The 26854-nt window shown below is 42.4% G+C and overlaps 1 protein-coding gene and 1 long non-coding RNA gene across 4 annotated transcripts in view; one reads left to right on the top strand and one right to left on the bottom strand.

The window, feature by feature from the left end:
• BRWD1 (bromodomain and WD repeat domain containing 1) overlaps positions 1-26854 on the bottom strand; it is a 195674-nt gene that overhangs the window by 36220 nt on the left and 132600 nt on the right. For all 3 annotated transcript variants that reach the window (XM_068270377.1, XM_068270379.1, XM_068270378.1), the window contains exons 25-31: positions 26050-26157; positions 23441-23565; positions 15757-15839; positions 10852-10963; positions 9691-9752; positions 1691-1846; positions 725-845 (exon numbers count right to left, since the gene is read on the bottom strand). In XM_068270377.1, the coding sequence (XP_068126478.1) occupies positions 725-845; positions 1691-1846; positions 9691-9752; positions 10852-10963; positions 15757-15839; positions 23441-23565; positions 26050-26157 (767 nt within the window). The remainder of the gene's footprint in view (positions 1-724; positions 846-1690; positions 1847-9690; positions 9753-10851; positions 10964-15756; positions 15840-23440; positions 23566-26049; positions 26158-26854) is intronic.
• LOC137547142 (uncharacterized) overlaps positions 1-26854 on the top strand; it is a 112369-nt gene that overhangs the window by 83149 nt on the left and 2366 nt on the right. The gene's annotated exons all lie outside the window — the stretch shown is intronic.

Below are 26854 nucleotides of genomic sequence, written 5' to 3'. Positions count from 1 at the left end.
ACCACAAAAAAAGGCTAACACCTCTCCAATCCCTTCTAAATTCAGCGGCCCGCCTCATTCACCTCTCCATACGTTCTTCCGATGCAGCCCCAACTGTGCCGTTCTCTCCACTGGTTAGCCATTATCCAAAGGATCCAGTTCAAACTCCTGACTAACATACAAAGCCCTCCATGAGTTGTGCCCTCCATACATCTCATCACTAATCTCAAGATATTGTCCCTCCCGCAACCTCCGCTCCTCCCAAGAAATTCTCCTGGCCTCTAAGCTGATCACCTCCTCTCATGCTCGCATCCAGGACTTTACACGAGTATCAACCCTTATCTGGAACTCTCTTCCACAGCCTGTACGCCATGCTCCAAACCTGGACATCTTCAAACGCACTCTTAAAACACACCTTTTCAAACAAGCTTATAACATTCTATAGCCCTTATTTACTTATCTGACACAATATAATCAGAGGCAAAGAATCACTGCCTCATCCATCCACCACCACCTTACCTAGTGTGTCCCCCACTACGCATTAGATTGTAAGCTTGCAAGAGCAGGGTGGTCCTCCTAATGTTTACTGTTTTTGTCACAATATTTGTGCTGTTTGGAACTCTGTTGTACATTTTGTTTGTGTATCTATGTGCCCCTTGTCGTCCTATTGTGCTTTGTAAAGCGCTGCGGAATATGTTGGCGCTATATAAATAAAATAATAATAAAATAATATATAAAATCTTACCGGTAGAAACGGTTCACAAGCCTCATGCGGATGGTGCTGAGGTCTGTCGGGTAGGACACCACCATACAATATGCTGGGTACGCATTTAAGTCCACAGGAGCAGCAAAAGGTGCGGCAATATCTGTAAAAACATCAATTTCAGTACAATTAAAAACTTTCTTAAAATACATTTGTTACGGAAAAAAAAGTTTGCCTCACTTGAAAAAGTTTTATGTAGTTAGGCAGCCACTAGATGGCGCACCAACAGTACAAATTTTCATTTTTCTGCTAAACAAGGTGGACTAAAAGTGGAATAATAATTGAGATGACTTCACTACACTGCAACATACAATTGTATGTTAGTGGCTAGCAGCTGCACACCTTTGGTGGATGCAGGACTGTCCAATTCTGGAGTAGATCAATGAAATCAGCAAAAGTATAGAAACTTACACACATCAAGCCCAATCAAAGTTCCAATCCTTTTATTGCATGAACAATGTAGATGCCAAATTTTTGTTTTCAGAGCCCTTGTGGGTCCCCTTTATCAAGGCAAAACAAACAATACAGTTTAATATACTTATATAGGAATAAAGGATTATAAAATATGATGACCAAAAATAACTTGTACTGAAATAATGTTCTATTTCAGATCACCAAAGTAGTGATGATCACAGTATTCCTAAAGGAGCCATCAGCAATCACCATATTGTGTTCACAAATGTCATTGTGCTGTACCCCACAGGCCCATGTTTCTCAGCATTATTATAGCATATACTCCAATATCAAAGTCTATCCTGTCTAGACAACCCCAGTTATGGGCAACGCCATATCAAGCACCATGTGACACATACCGTATATATGAGCGAGTGTGTCAGGCAGTGGACTTCACCTCTTCTGCCCTTTCATTACAGGGAATATGGTTTTCCTATAACCACCACTCACTATTTGAACACAATGAAGTTGTTTAACATTGTCTTAATATCTTACCCAGGTTAAGGAGCTGATCGATGCCACAAATAATTCGTTCACATTGACTATGCTGGTCGCTATCCCCCCATTCTCCCTCTTGGGGGCGATAGAGCAAAGCATCCAGCTCATCAAGTGTTATGGAGACGCTGGACCCTGGTTCCTCAGGGGGAAGCACTAGAAAGAGGGAAACCAGAAATCATAGGCTGAGTTAAAGAGGCACCGCAAGATCATAAAGAAGTAGGCGCTAGTCTCCTTTAGGGGACCCAGCAGAAAACCTTACAGGGAAATTCAGCTAACGTGATTGGGTGAACGGCACCCTATCAAACTGCTAGGTTTCCAACAGGTTGTCAAACTACTTCCACGCTAATCAGCCAACCACAACACTGTAGTGTAGAGGGTACTTTGATTGGAAAACTGTTGCCTATGAGGTTTCCTGCTGGGTCCCAGAGGTGTAGCTATGGGTGGGCAAGGGGGAACAGATATCCCCAGGCACAGCACTGGGGGGGGGGGGGGGGGGGTGCAAAAACAGTCTGTCCCCGGGTGCTGAAAAGCCTAGCTAGGCCTCTGCTGGGTCCCCTAAAGTAGACTAGCGGCAAGAAGAATGTATATGGTATTCAGGATACCCAGTTTTATGTTAATTATCCTGATTTCAGCATCACAAACACTTCCTGTATCTATCTATTGCTGTATATTAGTATGTAACCCTGCCCCCTCCCAGTGAGGTTTAGCCTAGTCTATGATGTTACAAAGACTTCTCCTCCCAGAGCACTCTGGGAGACCACGGCCCTTATGCAATTCCCATTTCCTCCTAAGTTTGCTCCAAGGAGATCATTTTTCATCTTCTGTTTAAAATAACTTTTCAGCACTCAGTTATTGAAAAAGTAGGTAAAAAAGGATTGTCGGAATTATTATGGTATTTTCCTGCTTCAAGAAATTCACAGAGATTAAAGCATTCAGTAAATCGAGTAAAAGTGTTCAGTATCTCCAGCTCTGACCAGCCGGTAACTCACAACCTCAATGTGGTAAAAGTTGAAAGATGTAGCAGACAGCCAATAGGGGGAGCCACACAGCCCTGCTTCTTAACCCAATTGATTAGATAGAATCATTGATTTCAGATTAGAAGAGCAGGAAACATTTAAAGCGGAACTTAATATATCTATTAAAAAAACAAGTTTCGCTTACCGTACCTGGGGCTTCTGCCAGCCCCTTGCAGCCTCCCTGTCCCACTCGGGTCCTCCACAATCCTCCGTTTTCCCGAAGCTGGCTACTTTCGGTATCCCCGACGCGGCAACTACGCATGCGCGCCGTTGAACATGCGTATCTTTCTCCGCAATAGCATCCTACGCTATTAGCACAGGACGCTACTGCGGACGGGAATGCATAAGAAGATACGCCGAAAGCAGCTGGCGGCGAAAGAACAGAGAATCGTGGAGGACTGGCGTGGGGCAGAAAGGCTGCAAGGGGTTGGCAGAAGCCCCAGGTAAGTGAAACTGTTTTTTTTTAATATATATATTCATTTCCGCATCACTGTAGATGTGCATATCTGTTTACTGATACACAGAAGAGCTCTCTGTAGTTAGCATAGATGCACATTTAAAAGGGTGCTGGGGATGCAATAAACAGAAAATAGAACAGCTCATGCATAAACTTGTAAGGGAAGACTGATAGCTTGCTATCTGACCTGCTCCACAGCTAGTGAGACTTAGACTTTGTTCACATCTAAAATCGAAATCAACAACTGCCGCATTTTGTGATTTTGAGAGTGATTTTTTTTTCCCCTCCCGGGCCTTACCTGCGTGCTACACCCTGCGTGCTACAATTCTGTGTAAAGCGCTTTTCAAGGCACTGTTGCAGAGTTCACTTCCTCACTTCCTGACACAAGTCAGGAAGTGAACTCTTTGACCCGGAAAAGAATAAATACAATGTATTTATTCTTAAAAGCGCGAACGCAATTGCAGCATAAAGAGATTTTGTTAGAGTTTTGCGCTTTTCCTATACCTTCCATTGTAGAAAAAACGCCCTAAAAATGGTACAGGCACCGCTTTGCTGAGCGAAAAGCAGACGAAATGCGCTGATATGAGCTATCCCATAAGGATTCATTGCACAAGCGATTTTAGGGCGTTTTTAAAAAAATTGCCAGCGCTAAAAAAAAAAAACACAAAACGCCCTAGGTGTGAACGAGCCCTTACTGAGCAGAGCTTAGTGAATTAAAGCATGTTTTTTTCAGCATATTACCAAACTTCTACTACATGCGGGTAATCTTAGTGAATTTGGAAAAAGTGTAAAATACTGAATGCAGTATTTTACCAAACTGCCCTTAGTAAACTGAGGCCTGTCGGAAAATCCCCAGGAGCTCCAGATTTCTTCCACAGCTGAAAAACATACGGTACACTAATGGACTTGCACAATCTCCAAATTCTTCATAGGGGTGTGTGAAATCTGCCTGGTATGCCTCTCCAGTTACACCCTGGGCCTGGTATGCCTCTCCAGTTACACCCTGGGCCTGGTATGCCTCTCCAGTTACACCCTGGGCCTGGTATGCCTCTCCAGTTACACCCTGGGCCTGGTATGCCTCTCCAGTTACACCCTGGGCCTGGTATGCCTCTCCAGTTACACTCTGGGCCTGGTATGCCTCTCCAGTTACACTATGGGCCTGGTATGCCTCTCCAGTTACACTCTGGGCCTGGTATGCCTCTCCAGTTACACTCTGGGCCTGGTATGCCTCTCCAGTTACACTCTGGGCCTGGTATGCCTCTCCAGTTACACTCTGGGCCTGGTATGCCTCTCCAGTTACACTCTGGGCCTGGTATGCCTCTCCAGTTACACTCTGGGCCTGGTCACAAAATGGAAAGAGGCTCCTCAATAAAGTATGCTATGGGTAAATGAGGGTAATGAAACAGTGAAATCTGAAAAGACTGAAAGATTAGTGTGTGGTTGTACACTAAAAAGAAAGTGGCAAATGAAACCTCAGCACTCTATTCATATAACCAACAGCTGCTTTTACATAAAATCAGGGTAGGTTATCAAACTACTATTTAGACACAGGGATCCTACATGGCAAGTAGATGCCAGACTATTTGCAGAACAAGCTATGTTGGATAAATCAACAGGAATTGTGCCAAAAAACTACCCATACTCGAATACAAGTTGACTCCAAAAATCAACCCTCTTAAGCTGGAATTTTTTATTGACTCAAGTATAAGTCTACCCAGCAAAGTTAATGGCTGCACTTGGGGCGAATGACTGCACTGCATACAGTATTGCAGCCATTAACCCCTCCTGTCCATAAGTGCAGCCAATGCCTCCTCCAGGCCCCCCAAGTGCTGCAATTACCAATATTCACTCCCTTTTATGCAGCCCAGTACTTCCCCCATGCCCCTTTCCTTGTTAATTGTTGTGGCCAGGACATTCACACCTGTGTTTTCTTGGCATTTCCTTTCCTCAAAGTATCACTTACCACAGGGTAAATTGCTGCACATGGGAATGTCACTATTAGTACACACATCAGTGTGCTCAATGTTGCCCATGACTCGTGTATACGTCGACCCCCATACTTTTATGAAGTGAATCCAACCTAAATTTCTATACTTATACTTGAGTATATACAGTAATTAAAGACATTTTCTTCATAGGTTTACTGCAGAATCTAATTAAGCTAACCAACGTCCAAAGGCAAGTCCTTGTCTGGTCAGTCCTTTATCCTAGCAAAACACCTGCCATTAAATTGTACAATGCAGCATAAGTAGGGAGGACAACTACCATATATTCCAGCGTATAGGACGACCCCCCAACTTTTCGAGTTAAAATATAGAGTTTGGGATATACTGCAGAGAGAAGAGACAGGGATATACTCGCCGTATTTTACGCCGATATACTCGCCGTAAAATACTACCCCTCTTCCAACGCACACCAAATAAAAATGAAAAGAAATCATAAACTGGTGCAATGTATGAACAGATACTGGTGCTGTACTGTATGTGGTACCCAGTATATAGGCGATTGACTGGTTGGATTGGTCAACTCTCCCTAAGTGGATTGGTCAGCTCTCCTTTTCTACCTGTTAATCAGAGCAGTATGGAAGAATAGTTCGTGCTGTGCACATAAAACCAGGGTCGTAACAATAGACCCTGCAAGGGATGCAGCCGCAGGGGGGCCCAGAAGCCACAGGGGGCCCCGTCCTGAGAGACTGACAATTAAGGAGGAGAGACTGCATCTGCTCAGCCACTGATAAGGAATCATACAACGTTTTGCAGACAAAGATTTGTAGACATTCCCTATTCAGTGTCTAGCAGGCTCTTCTGTACAGCACCCCACCCCCAACCTCTCTACCCCTCCCCAAGTGCTCTGTACTGTACTGATGCTGGAGAAGGCTGCAGAGCCAGTTCTGCTTCATCAGAGATGGACAGAGTGAGTGTAATAAGCTGATGCTAGGAGCAGTTTGGCGGGAGGGGGCCCCATCCAAAGTTTCGCAGGGGGGGGGGGGGCTCAGTGATTTCTAGTTACGCCCCTGCATAAAACACGCCTCTTTCACCCTTCTGGCTCACCCTTGTATCCTATTTACCTCCTCCTCTGCCTCTCAGATCTTGCACATGTGCGCCTGCACAGCTTCACTACAGACCTCAGCAGCAAGATCTGAGAGGCGGTAGCAGGATGGGGCGTATCACCCTGCATCAATGACACTCATTGTACAAGATGACCCATGATTATTCTGAAGATTTCCAAGGGTTAAAAAGTAGTCTTATACGCCAGAATATACAGTAATTCTAGCATGTTTATGGCAGACGTGGCAGTATGGAGCTGTAGGTTCAGGTTCTCCGATTTCCTCTGCACAGTGCTAGCTGAAAGACATATGTAGAGCTTGGGTGTGGGATTCAACCTTGCTTTTGGCACTTTCACCATCCTTTATTTATCAGCACCTGGGATCTTTGTTTTTCAGCATTTTCTTATAGATGCCTAACCCACCTTGTTAGCACTTAAAGTGAACTGAGCACCCAGGGCATCTCAATAGCACATTAAAATGCATGCCAACAATGTGTGATTATTAACCACTTTACCTCCATGCGTACGCATTTCTCCGTCCCTTTTTCCATCCTTTCACCACCAGGGACGGAGAAATGCGTACTTTCCGCGCTCCCGCCGCTGCCCGCTTGCTCAGGCGCGCACTCCCGCTCGTAAACACGCCGCCGGCCACTCGCCTGGAGATCAATAAACGGAAAAATACATTCCCGTTCGTTGATCTAAGCCCCGCAATGATCCGCTGCTTCTCCGATAAGCAGCGCGATCATTGTGAAAAAGAAAAAAGTTCCCAGCCTCTTTGTACTTCCTGCAAGCGTCCTTCCGGACGCTTGCAGGTCGCATAAACAAAATGTTACTGTGGCCATCTTGTGGCCAAAAAGTAAAACTACACCCTAAAGCATTTTTCACTTACAAATAGATTAGTTTTACACACAAAATTAACTCCTTACCTCCCACACTCCCCAATTTTTTTTTTGTAATTAAAAAAAAATAAATTACAATAAAAAAAATACATAAATAGTTACCTTGGGGACTGAACTTTGTAAATATTTATGTCAAGAGGGTATAACACTGTTAATTTATAAACTATGGGCTTGTAATTAGGGATGGACGCAAAACTGAAAAAAAAATGCACCTTATTTCCAATTAAAATATTGGTGCCAAACATTTTGATAGGGACATAATTTAAACGGTTTTATAACCGAGACAAAAGGGCAAATAAATTTCATGGGTTTTAATTACAGTAGCATGCATTATTTAAAAACTATAAAGGCCAAAAACTGAAAAATAATAAATTTTTCCCCACATTTTTTCCTATTTTCCCATTAACCTTCCTGGCGGTTAATTTTTTTTTTTCGAATAGTGAAAAAAAACTTTTTTTTTTTTTGTTTCATGTAAAGCTACCAGAGTGGTAGCTACATGAAACACCACTAGAGGGCGCATGTGGCCCTCTAGTCCGATCGCCGCCGGCAACAATAGCAAACAGGGGAACGCGTATATAACGCGCTCCCCTGTTTGGCTTCTCCTGTCGCCATGGCGACGATCGGCATGACGTCATGGACGTCAGCAGACGTCCTGACGTCAGGCGCACTCGATCCAGCCCATAGCGCTGCCCGGAACTCATTGGTCCGGGCAGCGCAGGGCTCTGGCGGGGGGGCCTCTTCTGCCGCTGCGTGCGGGCGATCGCCGCAGAGCGGCGGCGATCAAGCTGTGCGCGCAGCTAGCAAAGTGCTAGCTGCGCGCACAGCACTTTACATTGTGAAAATCGCCCCACCAGGGGCTGAGATATCTCCCTGTGCGGCATAGCCCGAGCTCAGCTCGGGCTTACCGCCAGGGAGGTTAAAACACATTTAGAATAAAATAATTCTTGGCGTAATGTCCCACCTAAAGAAAGCCTAATTGGTGGCAAAAAAAACAAAACAAGATCTAGTTCATTTCATTGTGATAAGTAATGATAAAGTTATAGACGAATGAATGGAAGGAGCGCTGAAAGGTGAAAATTGCTCTGGTGCTCAAGGGGTAAAACCCCTCAGTTGGGAAGTGGTTAAAGAAAAACTTCTATTTTACCTTTTTTCTTTTTACATTTAAAAGTTGGCAGAGGTTTTATGAGCTTACTTCAGCCAGACTGCCTGACCGCAGAGGTTTCAGGCAGCTAAGGTCTAATGTAATGGTTTTATTGCACACATTAGTAAGATGTAAGCAATGCCTTTCATCAACAGAGGGGGGGTGTTATTAGAACAACTACTTCATAGAGTTTATTCAGAGAGAAGGTGTGAAGATATAGTTTTTGAGCCATTTAGATGGCTCCATAGATAATTTCCAACATGTCCAATCTCCAGCTTGATCGTTTCGCCACTCGACTTGTGATAGAAGTGAATGGAAAAAAGAAAAACAAGCGGAAGATAAGAGAATTGATTGCAGAATCAAGCGGCAAGAGGATTGAACGGGAGAATAGAGTGGCAAAAACGAGCCGTGCATGCCCAGCATAATAGCTATGAGAGCTGCCATGTTCCCCCTCCCCTTCTAGCTGCCCATTATTTATCTAGGGGTAGGTGTGACGATAGCATCTGTGACTTCTGTAAACTCTGAAGAACAGAGTTTTATCTACCCCCCGCTGAGCTTTTGTTTGCTCTCTGCTAATGAGTGCAATAAAAGAATTACATCAGTCCTTCTATACCTGAAACTTTGGCAATGGAAGTAGGAGGAAGTAGGTTAATAAACGCCTCTGCTAAACTTTTATATGTAAAAAGAAAAGGTAAACTTTTTTTATTTTTTATTAACGGATGCTAAAAATGGTGCTCAGTTCACATTAAGCTTAACTATACTTAAAGAGACACTAAAGCGAAAAACATATTATGATATAATGATTTGTATGTGTAGTACAGCTAAGAAATAAAACATTAGGAGCAGAGACATAAGTCTAATGTTGTTCCCAGTACAGGAAGAGTTAAGAAACTTTAGTTATCTATGCAAATTCACATTGAGCTCCACACTTTCAAAGTCACAGAGAGCTCTGTTTGTTATCTCAACTGTCTGTCAAAATATTTTCTTTTTCTCTGCAGAGAACAGTTCAGGACAGGTCAAAAGTTCACTAGACTGCTGTGTAAAATCATTTACAATGCTGAGTAGTGTGTAAACTGCAAATATTAGAGAATGATGTAGTGTTATAAAAAAAACTAACTGAAAACAAAAATGAGAATATTTTCTTTGCTACTAATGTTTTAGCAATTATCCGTACTACAGAACCAATTCATATCAATTTTTTTTTTTTGCTTCAGTGTCTCTAGCCTTCATTTTGCAATACCTGTGGTGGGGTTGTCCATGATACCTTACAACATTCAAAATGAACTCTTCATACTCGACTAATGACAGCCGACAGTTGTCTGTGCATAAGAAGAGGAGCTTTTATCTAGCAGCAAGGAGCTGATTTACTAATAAACATGAATATCTCTGCCTGGAATAACTCCTTATATGAGAGAAACATAATAATAAAAGAAACTTACTATCATTGGGAATGATGTCCATATCCCAGGGACTCAACCGCTCAATTTCTGTATTATCCCACCTGTAAAAAGATAAACATATTACAGATAATGAAAACACAGTTAAAGGCAGGACACAAAATTAAAGGATGTCCAAGATTAAATAAAAAATGTTAAGCTTTTCTTACCCTGAGGCTTCTTCCAACACCTAGACGTCTATCTGGTCCAGCATTTAAAGGGACTCCGAGCAGCGCAGAAACTATGGAAAGATGCATATCATTTTAAAGCTCTCTTTCTCCTCTTTCCAATGATATATAAACCACCGCTCTACGCCTTTTAGTTTTCGCTATTTTCGCGATCGAAATTGCCACAGCCGCGACTTCAATCGCGAAAATAGAGAAAACTAAAAGGCGTAGGGCGACGATTTAGGGGTCGTCAGAAAGAGGAGAAAGAGAGCTTTAAAATGATATCCATCTTTCCATAGTTATATTGTATTACACAGGGCGACTTTTTCTCAAAGTCAGCAGCTCCATTCAGCAGAAAAAGTCGCCCTGTGTAATACAATGTAACTATGGAAAGATGGATATCATTTTAAAGCTCTCTTTCTCCTCTTTCTGGCGACACCTAAATCGTCGCCCTACGCCTTTTAGTTTTCTCTATTTTCGCGATTGAAGTCGCGGCCGCGGCAATTTCGATCGCGAAAATAGCGAAAACTAAAAAGCGTAGGGTGGTGGTTTTTATATATTATTGCAAAGAGGAGAAAGAGCGCTTTAAAATGATATGCATCTTTCCATAGTTTCTGCACTGCTCGGAGTCCCTTTAAGTTCTGCTGGCCTCCAGGGTGCCATTATCCCCTCGGTAACACACAGCTGTGGCAATAGGCTTCTGCACATGCATGGACCTCTCAATCGTGGTTCTGTGGCGGGGAGCATTCTGAGCATGCGCAATTCACAGAGAGTTAAGAGGCACGCAGCACATCCATGCATGTGAAGAAGCCTATGACAAAAGCTGTGGTCGGCAAACATACGGAGGGGCGACAACTTGGAGGGCAGCAGAATTGCAGCGCTGGACCAGATAGACTTCTAGGGGCTGGAAGAAGCCCCAGGTACGTAAAAAACATAACTTTTTTTCAGCTCAGATATCCTATAAGTGACACTGGGGGGACAACGACAGAGAACTTACTTCACAGTATAGCACTGGAACAGGCTGTCTGGATACTCGGACTGATACGGCTCCTGACTCATAACTGTCCCAAACCACCAGGCATCATCTATAATGGAACGGAACTTATCCCCTAAAACAAACAAAATCCAACAAAGTTGGTAACAACACTTTCTTTATTCCCTATAGTTTGCAGTGTATTAGCTCAACGCTTACAGTGTCTAAGTAGCAGTAAGAGCAATGTGGATGCACATAGTTCACAGTAAACTGAAATGAAACACCACTGGCAAGGATTCTCATTGATTATATAAGTAGATCAATGGGTAGACCTGGTTGAGCGCTGTAATAGCGCAGGAGATTTAGGCGCACCACTGTAGACAGCGCACTGTGAGTAACTTCAGCGCAGTCAGAAGACGGAGCTGAAGTTGCTCTTGAAACACTAATTCGGCCTCAAGCAATAGCTGGTAGCCGAATTATAGCATTCCCCACTATCCACGTGGACGTGGAGGGGGAATAGTATTTATGCCACCGGCAACTTGTTCAGCAGCAGGGTAAGCCATATACCGGCTAGGTTTTCCGCCCAAGTCTCCCGGCAGCCAATTCAAATGTACGCAGCCCTGGTAGGTCATTGCAAAGATGCTTTTGCTTGGGCTTCCTTCTTGCCACCTCTTATTGTCATAGTAGATCTCTGCGAAAGCATTTATAAATCCCCTTGCAGGATTTCCCATTGGTCTATTAATCTGACCATTGCGAATCCTGCTTGCTCATACAAGGGTTGTTATGAGTCTCAAATCCGCTTGTGTGCACAGAGGACCTCGTTATAAACAAGTGTTTTCTCAAGCACCCATTTCCTCACTTACTCCATCTCATTACAACCAAAACTTTTCTGACAGACTTGTGTTACTCTAGCGCCCTAAGCAGGCTTTCACCACAAGACATAAACAGGTCTGTAGACTTACAGAGAAGCTACAATTTGCTGCCTTGTGAATAGATAGCCACTACCCTTGCTAATCATGATGGGCTACAGAGTTCACTACCAATGTATTTCGCAGCAAAGTCCTTAATTTACATCGATACGGCACCTCTTTTGCAGGCAGGAAAATCCTCCTTCTGTCATGTTTTTAGGATTGTTTGCCTCAAATTTTTAATGCCCCCAGGCCTGCATTTGGTAAGGATGTCACTATGCAGAGGATACTTCCTCAGTAGTTGGCTACTCTCTTATAGGGCTTTGCTAAATCTCATATTCACATAAGAATCCACCTACGGGTTTAACTACTACATTAATTTGCCATCTATATATGCCTAGTATAAAGCCGTACCACCAATTTGAGGCATACAATCCTCCACAACATCCCTTTAAAGTAAAACTGAACAGATTTCGCTGCCGGGAGAGACTCCCGTTTCTTTCGTTGGTGTAGAGCATCTAAACTCGATACCTTTGGCCAACTTGGCAAGCTAACCAATTTGCAACGATTTATAATTTCCCACTCTATTCCAAGGCCGGAATATTTCCGTTCTAGACAGATTTATCACTTCTTGGCGGCCCTGCCTCATCCCTTAGAAGCCCCTAAACCTATTCAATTTGAGGCAATCTGTAGACATGACCCTTTGAGAAAGGGTGTACTATCCCTCCTCTATGCTCACTTCAATTCTCCTCCTCGGGACAACAAATGACCCTTTATGCTGCAGTGGGAAAAATATTTAAATGTCTCTCTTTCGTATGTTCAATGATTGCATTGTGCTGAGACTCCTTCAAAAGGTAGCCATCAGGCCTCTGAGCTCGAGACCTCTTTGAAACTCCTGCACCAGACATACCTGGCTCTTCATGTTAGTAACATACCTGGAAAATCCCCCTAGGCTTTAGAGCAGTGGTCTTCAAACTATGGCCCGTGGGCCAAGGGCGGCCCACTGAAGCTTTTTCACTGCACCCCCCTCCCCCCCAAACACAAAATGTGTAACTTATAGATGTGGCTCACTGCACCTTTAAATATCGGCGGCCCACATATGGAATAGCAGTACTGCCGCCATCCATCCACATACTGTAGAAGCCAGTGAGCAGTAATTCGCTGGCTTCCAATCCAATTCTACATCAGGTGACACTGCTGTCCAACTGGATGGCAAGTTATCACCTAGGTATATGCTTCACTGTCCGATGCAGAAAGATGTTATTCAGGCGCGGCATGACTGAATGGCTGCTACTGGGAGTCCTCCTCCGGGCATGTTTTAGGGATCAATACCTAGATTCAATGTAATGTTTTTCAACAATCTTCGTACTAGGATCTAAGGCGGATTAAACAAAACACCCAAAGCTTAGATTGATCAAACATGTCCTACTTTCGGCTAAAGTCTATCTAGCTTCACAATGGTACAAAACCCATTTCGAGTATTCCGCCTGTTCTTACCAGGCTGGATACTAAACATCTGTCAGAAAAAAAAACAATGCTACAGTTGCCGATAAAATTGATAATTTTTATAAAACCTGAGACCCTTGGGCGGATAGGCAGTGTGTGCTACATGATGAGATTTGGCAGTAGTTTCTGCAGTGGGTATTAGCCCACGAACCTTTCGCCATGGAATCTTGCAGTGTCTCGGTCTGGATGGATACTTGTTTCTAGATTGGGACTACGTGTGGTGCTGTGGCTTTTTCTCATCAAGGTTATGATATTCTTTCTGGTTTCAGGCATACTCAGGTACTCTACATTCAATGCTTATTTTATGTCTTCAGTGTTCAGACTGGTGTTACAGTGGAAACCCCAGGCACCTTATAGCTTCTGTGACTGTACCCTAAAACTATTGTTTCCATTCCACTTTATTAATTTATGGCTGTGGTGAAACTCCACGTATATTGGATGTATGATGTTTCTTATCTGTTTTTCTTAAAATAAAAACAATTGAAACTAAAGTAAAACTGAAGCAAGGCAAAAAAAAAAAAAAAAAAGGGAAGGCTCTGGACCCTATTGAGCCTTCCCTGTTCCCTCTCAATCCCCCCTCTTTTCAGCACGGCTATTTCCATTGCATGTATTCAACCACCTGGTGGAATATGCCTTCATGGACCCTCAGAAGTCTTTGGGAGCACTTGTACCCCAGAGTTCTCGTGAAGACGAGAGGCTCCATATTGCACATGCAGGAGCGCATGTTTGTGCAGTACGGAGAGCAACCAGGGACACAAGTGCACCCAAAGCTTTCCGGGGTGCACCCGGACTTGGCCTAACTTCACCAGGGACAGAGAACATTAAAGAGACACTGAAGTGAAAAAAAAATATGATATAATGAATTGGTTGTGTACTATGAATAATTACTAGAAGATAAGCAGCAAAGAAAATATTCTCATTTTTATTTTCAGGTATATAGTGTTTTTTCTAACACTGCATAATTCTATAATATGTGCAGATTACACAACACTCAGCATTCAGGGTAAGTTCACAGTGGGACGTTAAAGTCGCGCGTTAAAACAGCATTTAACGCAGAATAACTCACTGCAATGAAAAATCAATGCCCTGTTCACAGTGCACACGTTGCGTTGGTGTCTAACGCTGCACGTTAAGTAAAAGTACTGCATGCAGTGCGTTATACACGTTATTAGCTGCATTGGACTGTTTGCACATGCTCAGTAATGACTTGGAAGCATACTTTTCATTGCCTGTATTTTTTACTGTATCTGCTGTATGCGACGGTAACGCTGCGTTGCCACTTTTTGGGCGCGTTGCGTTGTAAGATTGCGGTGCGACTTTAACGTGGCATCAAAACGCAACGTCCCACTGTGAATCTAGCCTCAAAATGATTCTTTCAGAGCAGTCTGTGAACTAATGACCTCTCCTCTGACAGAGAAAAATAAAATAGTTCAATAACAGTTTAGATAATAAATGTCAGAAAACAGCCCTCTCCACGACTTTGAAAGTCGTAGAGCTTAATGGCTTTTTTGCATAGAGATGACAATTGGAGTTTCTTAACTCTTCCTGTACTGGAAACAATTAGACTGGTGTATCTGATCTTAATGTTTTATTTCTTAGCTGTACTACACATACAAATCATAAGATCATATTTTTTTTTCCGCTTCAGTGTTTCTTTAAGAGGTGTCATGGAAAGCTCAACAGGGTCCACAGCCTCCCCTCGCCATAGGCAAGCATCAGATTTTTATGCTAAATATTTGCTTTAACCACTTTATCCACCACTGCAGTATATGTACGTCCTCTTTGACCTCATCTAAGCCACAAGTCAGTAGATATAAGTCTTGTAGCAGAAGCAGTGCTGTGCAGGATTAGGATTGCTCCTGTGCACATTTCTGGCACTATCAGATGCAGCACTAATTGGTGAACGGGAATTTATGTTTTCTGAGCTAATGAGATTGATTTTTACCAATACAAATACTTTTATTTTCTCAGTTCATAGTGATAAATACACTCTGTACCATTATTTCAGAATCAAATATCCTCACCATAAATTGTGACAGGAACGTAATCTAAGTTTTGTGATAAGCGGTAAGAATAGCCAAACAAAATTTGTGTTTTTTTTTATCTACAGTAGCACATTTTTAAAGTGGAATCGGTAAAACTGAGAAATAATGTGTTTTTCAATTTCAACAAGGTCTGGATGCGAAGTGATTAAAGCCAATCTAAGCCATAAGAATAAAAACCTTGATTTGAAGCAGTACTAACCACAGTTTGCGGGAACACACCTACTAACGCTATTGTATAGAAGCCAAGCCTACAACATGAGGCACTACAAACAAAAAGATGTCAGCCTCCATATCCCTCTCACTTCAGGTTCCCTTTAGGACAATGCTGAACTAGTTAGGACTGGTCTAGACCAGTGTTTGTATTACTTGGCTTAATATCCGGGATGAATAATCTGTTGGCAGTTTATAAAGGATTATAACAACACAATATAATGTCATTCCCAGTTGAAGGATTAAGAAAAGAAACTCACCAGACTGCCAGTTGGTGCACCGGGCGTGATCATAATACTGCCTTAGTACAAGGAAATCTATCACGTCTGGCATGTCATGATATCTATAGAGAAAGATTTACAGAATATAAAAATCATTTGTCACTGAGGCCTGTTTAGATTCATCCTAAGCAGGCAAGAGGCTAAATCTATCAAAATAACAGTTTGAAAGAAAACTCAATTTTCGTCATAAAATCACAACTGTACAAGTTTTTTTTCCCTGCATCTTATTTTTATTTGTAGAAACAGACTTATTCATACATAAGGAAAAATAATGTATTCAGATTTCTGGAACACCCAACATTTAGTATTTAAATATATCCCTGAAAGTCAGATTGTTTTAACACTCAGTCCAGTGTTTATGAACAATCCGTAATATAAATAGATGTACAGAGGCGCCAAAAGGATAAAAGTACGCTAAAAAGTTTAAAATATGGCGGTGGTGGGCCGTCCACTCCCAAATAGACACGATGCTGTCGTTTTGAATTTAAGACAATTTATTCACATACTCCCAGAACAATGTCGCAACGCGTTTCACGGGCACAATCCCGCTTCATCAGGCATTAAACAAACGGAGTATCACGAAAAAAAATGACAGAGATAACGGTATATCAGAACGCAAGAGGTGTATGGTTACATCAAGAGAAAAATCATATCTATTATCTATATTATACATGCAGTAATAGATTACATCATATATTGTAATGGTACAGTGCATTTCAGGCTGAAAACCATATTGAGCCCAGGACCATTTTTCTGTGTGCATATGGTAATGGACATGAAACTGTACTAGTGAAATGTGCAAAAACGTGGAGGGGGTAGAAAATGGAGTGGTTGAAAGGATGGTAACATAATATGGCGATAGGTTAGTGAACCTGGTACTGAGGGGATATATACAAATATGCAGACAGATACATGAGTATCAACCCATGCATACGAATGTGTGTACACACTGCACACAGACCTGCACACAGTGGGGACATCTAGGAGGTTTTTTTTTCTTTATGTCAGGGAGCGGGGGCTTATTAAGGGGTAATGGTGTGAAAAAGATGGGTAGTGAGGTGGGCGGAAGAGTAGGGGGAGGTGAGAGAAGTCTCTGGGATACAGTAAAAATCAAATTCAATATCAAAGTACCTTTGAGCAAAAAGGTTTTCGTTTGCATAGGATTAGAACTTTAACTCCAGACGGTCTTAATGAAGTACTGGAAAAAATATACTAACTCATCCCACCAACAGCGAATCAGTTTCTCTTTTTTAATTCGGTCCTCTCTTTTAGCAGTCATTCTAGATCTTTTATTTTTATTTCATTTTTATTTTTATTTTAATTTTATTATTTTTATTTTCATTGTATTACTACTAGTATTATGAATTTTAAGTTCATGGACATTTGCTATTATCGTTATTATCAGTAGTATCATATTTTATTTTTTATGCCTCTTTTAATGAAATATTATCCATCCTTACTTTAATATTTATGAATTTACCTATTTATTCATGTCAGTTTGTATTTAGGTATTTATACACAATGTGCAGTAATGTTTTTTCTTGTAACCATGCATTGCAACATGCATTCTCAAGTCTCGCCATCAGATGGCAGCAACCCACTATAGCATACATTCCCACAATGTTAAAACCTTTTTCTCCCTTTACACAATTGCCCATCACTGTTCATTAATAGCCTACATCTTGCACTTATAGAACTCCATATACCTAATAGCCATACTCCCTCTCTAGGCTATATTATCACCCTTTGATCCTCTGGCCGTCTTGCCCACAATAAATATGGCGTTCGCCGCACAAGTTACCATTTGCGCATGCGCATGTATAACACATACGAGCTACCCACCGTCTAACAGACACGTGGGTACGCTCACGTAATGCGCATGCACCTAAACACTCAAAGCATCACACGCCCACAGCGTGACGTCACGCCCCTCTTCTCTCTTGCCGCTCAGCAACGCGGCTCCCTAGTCGCACTGCGTCTTGTCACTCAGGATATCCCCACCCTTTGCAGTCCACTATAGGCTATCAGCGCTTCCTGTCCCCACACTCCCCACTCGCCGATCCAATCACAGCATGGCTATTTAAAGGTCCTACGCTGACACATGGTTACAGAGGTGCCAAGCGTATACTGGACCACTAGCTGGTAAGTGCTTCTAATCATATGCACACGAAAACCTTTTTGCTCAAAGGTACTTTGATATTGAATTTGATTTTTACTGTATCCCAGATACTTCTCTCACCTCCCCCTACTCTTCCGCCCACCTCACTACCCATCTTTTTCACACCATTACCCCTTAATAAGCCCCCGCTCCCTGACATAAAGAAAAAAAAAACCTCCTAGAAGTCCCCACTGTGTGCAGGTCTGTGTGCAGTGTGTACACACATTCGTATGAATGGGGTGATACTCATGCATCTGTCTGCATATTTGTATATATCCCCCTCAGTACCAGGTTCACTAACCTATCGCCATATTATGTTACCATCCTTTCAACCACTCCATTTTCTACCCCCTCCACGTTTTTGCACATTTCACTAGTACAGTTTCATGTCCATTACCATATGCACACAGAAAACTGGTCCTGGGCTCAATATGGTTTTCAGCCTGAAATGCACTGTACCATTACAATATATGATGTAATCTATTACTGCATGTATAATATATATAATAGATATGATTTTTCTCTTGATGTAACCATACACCTGTTGCGTTCTGATATACCGTTATCTCTGTCATTTTTTAGTGATACTCCGTTTGTTTAATGCCTGATGAAGCGGGATTGTGCCCGTGAAACGCGTTGCGACATTGTTCTGGGAGTATGTGAATAAATTGTCTTAAATTCAAAACGACAGCATCGTGTCTATTTGGGAGTGGACGGCCCACCACCGCCACCCGAATATTTTAAACTTTTTAGCATACTTTTATCCTTTTGGCGCCTCTGTACATCTATTTGTCAAGATTTCCACCCTTGGTGGAAGGGTGATACACCCTCCTTTCCTTCTTCAGAGAGCGACATCTTATTCTTGAGTGGGGACAGGTCTAATCTCCCCACCTGCGTACACAGTGGTTGCCTGAGTGGTAACCCATGTTTGTGAGTATATCACTTACTATCACTATTCCTCCTTGTTTCCAATACATACTACACCATATCGGGCTCTCGGTATCTCTCTTTTATAATCCGTAATATAAAACACACATAGTAAAATGTAACTTACTTGTGCCAACAGTTACAGGTAAAACTCGAAAAATTAGATTACTGTGCAAAAGTCCATTTCTTTTAGTAATTCAAGGAGAAACTAATATTTGAAATAGGAAACCTTTGCAGGTGTTTTGGATTAATTAGCTTAAAGAGAATCTGTAACCTCAAAAATTCCCCTGGGGGGTACTCACCTCGGGCGGGGGAAGCCTCAGGATCCTAATGAGGCTTCCCATGCCGTCCTCCGTCCCTTGGGGGTTTCGCTGCAGCCCTCCGTACAGTGGGGATGTAAATATTTACCTTCCCGGCTCCTGCGCAGGCGCTCTGGTGGCTCCGAAGTAGGCGGAAAAAAAGGATCGTCGTCAGGTCTGCTCTACTGCGCAGACGCAAGTCTCCAGCGCCTGCGCAGTAGTGCGGACCCGACTGAGATCAGGTATTTCCGTTTACTTCGGAGCCGAAAGCAGCCACAGCGCCCCCCGCTGGATCCTGCAAAGGTAAATATTGAATCAACAGTCGGGTCTGTCGGGCGGCTGTTCGGAGGGCTGCAGCGAGACCCCCGTGGGACAGAGGACGGCGTGGGAAGCCTCATTAGGATCCGGAGGATTCCCCCACCCGAGGTGAGTACCCCCCAGGGGATCTTTTTGAGGTTACAGTGTCTCTTTAATAGAGCCTAGAATATTGTACATTTTCACAACATTCTCATAGTCTGAGATTTTGATTTTGGGATGTTCATGAGCTGTAAGCAATAAACATCAAAATTATAACAAATAAAGGCTTGAATTATCTCACTTTGCATGTAATGAGTATTTCATATATTAGTTTCACCTATTTGAGTTAAATTATTGAAATAAATGGACTTTAGTATGATATTTTGATTTGTCAAGTTTCACTTGTATAAGCAGTTTGATAAAAGTACCTATAATATCAAATAGGCTGTGTAAGCAGATCCTGTCACCAGGCTCCCCATGTTTAACATTTCTACACAGGTACCTCAGTTACAATAAGGAAAAGGGCACATTCCAATACCTGCGTCAAATTTAGTGCATCTGTATTAAACATACCTAGGCTCATATGCAATTTACTTTTTCTTCTGAGTTTTCTCCTAGGTGATATTTTTACACCTTCTCATAAAATGCGTTTTAAACCACCGGCAAGCAAGAAAATACTCAAAATAATTTTGATAGTACTTTTTGAACAACTTTTGGGTACTTTTCCAATTGTGAAATGCTTAAAGGGAACCTGAACGGAGAGGGATATGGATGTTTCCTTTTAAACAATACCAGTTGCCTGACTCTCCTGCTAATCAATTTGCTGCAGTAGTATCTGGACATCACACCTGAAACAAGCATGCAGCTAATGCAGTCTGACTTCAGTCAGAGCACCTGATCTGCATGCTTGTTGAGGGGCTGTGGCTAAAAGTATTAGAAACACAGGATTAGCAGGAGAGTCAGGCAACTGGTATTATTTTAAAAGTATTCCATATCCTTCTCGGTTTAGGTTACCTTTAGGGCCCGTTCACACTGCACGCGTTTCCAGCCGCGTTTTGGAAACGCGTGCAGGAGGCCGACACGCATGACATCAGACAGTGCATAGAGTGCACTGTGTGATGTTCACACTGCATGCGTTTCGGACCTGTGCGGTCCGGGAACGCATGCTGCACGCAGATTTTTTCAAAACGCGTGGCTGTCCCATTCACTTTTCAGTGATGGGATCAGCCATGCAACGCACACAAACGCCGATGGCGTGCGTTCGTACGCGTTGCGGTCCGCACACGTTCCGCACGCATGGCCATCCGCATTTGTGATCTGAACGGGCCCTTAAAAGGAATTTTAAAGAGAATATGAAAACTATCACCTAGGAAATAATTCAGGAGGAATATTGAATTGCTTATGGGCCATAGTTTCTAATTATTTGGGTGAGGTTTACTGGTTTGTTCACAATCATGTTTGTGGAGAGGGAGTGGGGGGTAGGCACTTGTGGAGTGGGAGTATCAAAGTGTATAGCAGTTACGCTGATGAGAGAAGTCACAGCACTTTCGTGGTTCGAATATTATGTTGCAGTAGGTGACCAGCTGTTTAGGATGATCTAAATCCCTGAGTAGCAGAGAGCGAAGTGGAGCAGATAAGTTACTCACTGACTGAGGAAGTGGAAGATTAAAAAAAAGGGGGGGGGGGGGTTTGTGTTATCTGGCTACATAAAATGAAAGAGGGGGGGGGGGGGGGGGGGTAATCTGGTTACCTATACTAAAGGGGGCAAATTTGGCTATCTATACTGAAAGAAAGGGGGGTGATATGGCTATCCATACTGAAGGGGGGAATCTGGCTACATATAGCGAAGAGGGATCTGGCTACCTATACTGAGGGGAGAAGCGTATTACTCTGCCTAGGGCCCTGTATGGTTCTAGTCCAGCTCTGATTTGTGTGTATGGGCACATATCTTTTCCCAGTCTATTTCTACTTGGTCTGCTTCTTTGCCCTTTTACCATGCCCAAATACTTTTTACATTTTTCTGCACAATCCCACCCTTCTGCAAACTGTATAGTACAGATATGGTATATCTCGTTAATGTACCCTTGGTAGAATTTGTTTTGACTGGAAATCACACACTGTCTGTGCAGTCTTATCCACGGTTTCTGGCTGGATCATATTACCGGAGTCTACTGCTGCTTAACACTCTGCAAGTAACTTACAGGTGGCCCCAGGTAGAGGGGTACTTGTGATCTGTGAGATCCCCATTGCAAAGTGAATCAGGATAATACACATTTGGAAAATGCTTGAGAAGCATTAACCATGTTTGATTGCGGTATCATCTTCAGGCCTCGTTCACACTATACACACTGTTGTGAGCTTTTCAGCAGCGTGTATAGTATGCGATCATCAAGAACATCAGAAGTACATAGAGACCTTCTGACGTTCAGACTATGCATGCTGCACAGCAGTGTGATGCGCTATCGTACTGCTGCATGCATTTATGGCAAAGCGCATCGCCGATCCAATTCATTATAATGAATGGGATCAGCATCGCAGCGCACGGCAATGCAGATGGCGTGAGATCGGGTGCTCTTGCGTTCCGGACACACAGCCATACGCGTTGCCAAATGTGAACAAGGCCTCAGGGAAGTTACAGTCCACAGCAACAGGATTTTTTTCTTTATGCTCAATAAAGAAATTGGTTTCTACTGTCAGGCCACAGTCCAGTTTTCTGTCCAACAATCACCTCCTTTGGAAACACCAATAGCTGTAATGCTGTGTGGTAAATAACCGCTTCAGAAGCATCCACTAGCTATAGGTTCATAGGTGTGACTATGGCCTCAATTCACTAAGATCATGCTGGAGAGAAGGCAAGAGAAAACTTACCTCCACACAGTGAAAGAGTTATCCTATCTCTCCATTCCTTAAGTTACCTCCTCTGTAGTTATTTTCACACGCAGTTAATAAACAGCCTATCCTTAACTCTGGAGTTGATTTAAGGATTGAAGAGTTAACTTTAGGTTGGCCTGAGGTAAAATGTTTCCTGAATACGACATGCCTTGTCACCATGGTGACAACTCTAGAAACGTTATTAAAGACAAGAGATAAGCTTAGTGAATTGAGGCCATTGTCTAGGGTGTGGTGTAAAGAAAAAAAAAAAGTAGGAAAAGTAGAGTAAACAATACGTTTACAAATCAGCTACCATTAGCACTCCCACCACCTCAGTTCATTTAGGAATAAAAACCACAGTATTGTTAGGCTAGGGCTACATGGGCAATCTGCAGTTGCATTTAGTCAACTGTGATTTGGCAATATATTTCCAGACATAACAAAAACTTCAGTTGGAGGTGCCTGCAAGTACTGCAGAGAGCGCACTGATGGGTCCCACAACTTAGGGAACTCCGATGATCAACACTGGAGAAACCACAAAAGTCAGGGATGCCGGTAGAAACTAAGAGTGTGACTGGTTTCATTTCCCATTTTAAAAGGAAAAAGGCATTGTACAGTCAAGAGCTTAGACTTTTACAAACTAATGTATTGTGTAGTAGGTTTACCTTATGATGCCCTTCCAGGTCTTATTTTTCAATGAGGTAGCCCATCATAATTATGCACCAATAATAAGGTACAGCAATGTGCAGCTTCCACATGGTGGGTGCAACTCAGAGCACCATGGGTTTCTGAGCTCCCGGTGCACTTAGTAAGTAATGGGAAGATACCCACAGGAACCCCTAATTGCCTGTATTTATTTCTGCATCAAGGCTAAACACCTAAACCTCCACAGTGCAATTAAGGTTGGGTATGTGTACTTAAAAGTGCATTTGAGTTCTATAAAATGAAAAGGTCTGCAAGTAATCTTCAGTCTCCTCCATAAATGTGAATGGGGAAGTTTGCTTACCTCAATAAGTTCTTATGTCACCCCTGTAGCCCCAGCCTTACACTAGTGTGAATTCTGATTCGCTTACAAGTCATGAAACAAAAGCAAAAAGAAAAACAAACATACTTGAGAGAGAAGGATTGTCCCATGAGCCTTCCACTAACATGGTCAATCAAGGCAAGTTTAAGACAGCATAAAGTGGGAGGTCCAATGTCATATCGGATCCCAACAATTTTCACCAGTTCCTGGTCCTGGTTGAAGATAACACACATTAAGATATCATGCCTCAGAAAACAGTCAAATAGACTGTCAGAAGTTTGCAAATACCTTGTCATTTAAAACATCTGAGAAATAAGTATGTTATTGCTGTTTACTACAATATATTGAGCTATTAATTTCTGACACACCCCAGAAAAAAAAAGTAATTAAGTATTAATGTTTCTTAACCAGCCAAAGTGACATTTACATATCGTTTGTTTTGCATTGACGGCAGGTTGTACATGGAATAAATATGCAAAAGCTGAGGTCATTCATGGAAGTGACTGTGTTCTACTCTAGGGAGTAATTTGAGAGCATGGTGGTAAGCGGTTCTTGTAGAACTAAGCCCCCAAGTTTTATTCATTGTTAGCAAACCATCCGCATAAAGCTTGTATGTTCTCACCATAATTGCGTGGGTTCCATATGGGTAAGATGGTTTTCTACAACTCAAAAACATTCTGGTAGGTTAACTCGTTTCTGTGCCAATATGGCCCTAGTCTATGGTAGGGAAGTTAACAATGGCAGGGACGAAAACTGATGAACCTGTTCCAGTATAAAATAAACAGACAATGCAGTATCCTAAGGCAATAGGGTCTGAAACTATATTTATTATTATTTATTTATAAAGCGCCAACATATTCCGTGGTGCTGTACAATGTAAGAAAACAAACGAGATACATGATACAGACTATGATATACATCAAATATCTGAAATGTTTCTTTAAAATAATCAACTTTATTCACCAGGGGTTGCGTCTGAAATTGTTTTTGGTACACACAAGCCTTTATTTGGAAAAAAAAGGCCCTTTAAATAGACATTATAAGCATAGTTGGACATCTTTTTCTTTTGTTCAGATACTGGTAGGGACATTAGATTGAAAGCCCCTCTGAGGAGCAGTTAGTGGCATAAATTATTCAGTGTACTTTCTAAAGCACTTCTGGAAAATGTCACAATTATTGTATGGTTTGAAAACTTCCTAAACAAGAAAAACTGTCATTCATTAGTGCAAAACTATGGCATTCCTTAGGCTTATAAGTCTTTCGGTGCCAAAGTTACCGTCCAACAAAGCTACAACCTCAAACATTACAGGAGAGTAATCTGAGTCCTATCTACCACTCAATGCCTTGCCTAGTCATCTGACTTGAATCCCACCACTGAGAAGGACTTGCAAGAAGGGTCAAAAAATATTTTAGCTAAACACAACAGTGACAGTCCATAAGCTTAGACTACAAACAGCAGATATAGCAATCTGGGGACAATCGGAAACCAAGAAGAATGTTTATAAACTATTTTAAAGGATACCTGAGCTGAACAGGTATAGTATTATGCTCACATATAAGATGACCCGCGTGTAAGCCAAGGTACCCACTTTCCCACCAGAAACCAGGAAAAGTAATTGACTTGCATATAAGCCCCCTCCCCAGTAGCCAGATGTGCCCCCAGTACAAATCAGCCCCCCTCCCCATAACCAGATGTGCCCCAAGGATGATACAGCTGTGTCTCAAGACGCCACTAGATGGTGTCATAGATATGAGAAACAGCAATTTCCACACAGGAAGAATTCCTGATCATTGCACAGCTGACAATGTTGCTCCACAAGCCAGGGGACACAGGTAGTTTTGAGCAGCGCACTCTGCACACCATGTTGCAGGGGATGAGAGGCACAAACACAGCAGGGAGCCTGCTGGCAAGAGCAGGTTCACAAGTGCATGATCCTTACGCTCCTCTGCCAGTAACAAAACCTGCCCCACCATCCACTCTGCTCCTCTGACTCGCATATAAGCCGAGGGGGTAACTTTTCAGCACATTTTTTGTGCTGACAAATTAGGTTTATATGCGAGTATATAAGGTATGTTAAAATGGAGGCTACAGACATGTGTCTGCATCAGTGCAGAGGCTTACTGCTCCTTCCAATCTTTACTGTGACACTCTGTTGCTGTGTAAGTCACCCCCCGTTAGCAGGAGGCGACTTGGCTGAGTTGCCGACCTTTAACACGGAGATCCTCGGCTGTGTATTGTTCAGCATGTCCGACCCACCCCCATGTACTGCAGTCTGCACGGGAGCACGTGCAAAAGGAACACACAGAATCTAGGGGAGAGCAGTAACACTGGGGGTGGATCAAACATACTGCGTGTGCGCAGCCGAGTACATTTGGGTTAAAGGTCAGCGACTGACAAGTCGTGGCAACTAATGGGGCCTTTTGCAGAGGAAAAGAGCATTACGGGGGTGATCAGGAGGAGCGGTAAACCTTTGCACTGAAGATGCGTCTGTAGCCTTCATGCCAAATCTGTTCTGCTTGAGTGTCCTTTAAAACAAGAAAAGATATCACCTACATTTAGAGAACATCTCAGAAATGTTAAATGACAGGGTATTGGCAAGTTTCTGACACGCAGTGTAGATGTCTAGTGGCAATGTACTTCTGCCACATAACCGGAATCCCCCAAATCACAGAGACTGGAGAGAAGATTAACTTACCCGCAGCATGCACTTTCTCCATGGCTCTTTCAGGGAGTTTAAGATACTAAGATTACTTCTTCTCACAGCATTAATATATGCTTCATGACCTTGTCGGAAGTACACTACCTGTGAAGACATAATTGAAAAACAACTATACAATAAGCTAGAGAATTTGTTTATTAAGAAGTTATACAAAAGACTAACATTCAACACTGTAGACGCTAAAAGCCAAGTAGAAAATTGCCTCCACCAAAACAATAGAGACGGCAACAGATAAAATATTTTGAACAGAGACGTTAATAGAAAATATTTATGTAGCAGGGGAAGAATTAGAATTACAGACTTGTTTTACTGCCCCTCAATTCCTGTCCCTTGGACAACTTAGCTTTCATATTCATGCCACAAAATTTTATGGAAGTCCAAGAAACCGGAATTGAGGGAAATCTCTCCAATAGGAACAGAAAGGGGGAAAATTGCCAAAACCTTTACAACCCCTTTTCCTTTTATCCAAAACCACAATTACAGCATTAAAGGAATACTATCGATCCCCAAGTGTTCTAAAATGACAATGTACAAATAACGTGTAAGTAGCTGTGTAAACATTTTCCTACTTTTCATGTTAAATATCAGAGGCAAAAACTGTAATTTATTGAGGGTAGGAATTAGCTATATTGGGACAAATCAATTGCAGAAGGGGTGTCTGCTTCAATGCACAGCCAGAGTTGCATATCAGACTGCAGAAAGCAAATATCAAACATATCAAACTCTAAAAGCAAAAACAATATGAAAAAGCTGTGAGAATTAGTTACATTTCCTCTGCTCT

This window comes from Hyperolius riggenbachi, chromosome 2 (genome assembly GCF_040937935.1).
Source record: "Hyperolius riggenbachi isolate aHypRig1 chromosome 2, aHypRig1.pri, whole genome shotgun sequence".
NCBI lineage: Eukaryota > Metazoa > Chordata > Amphibia > Anura > Hyperoliidae > Hyperolius > Hyperolius riggenbachi.
This window is presented reverse-complemented; position numbering and strand designations above follow the sequence as displayed.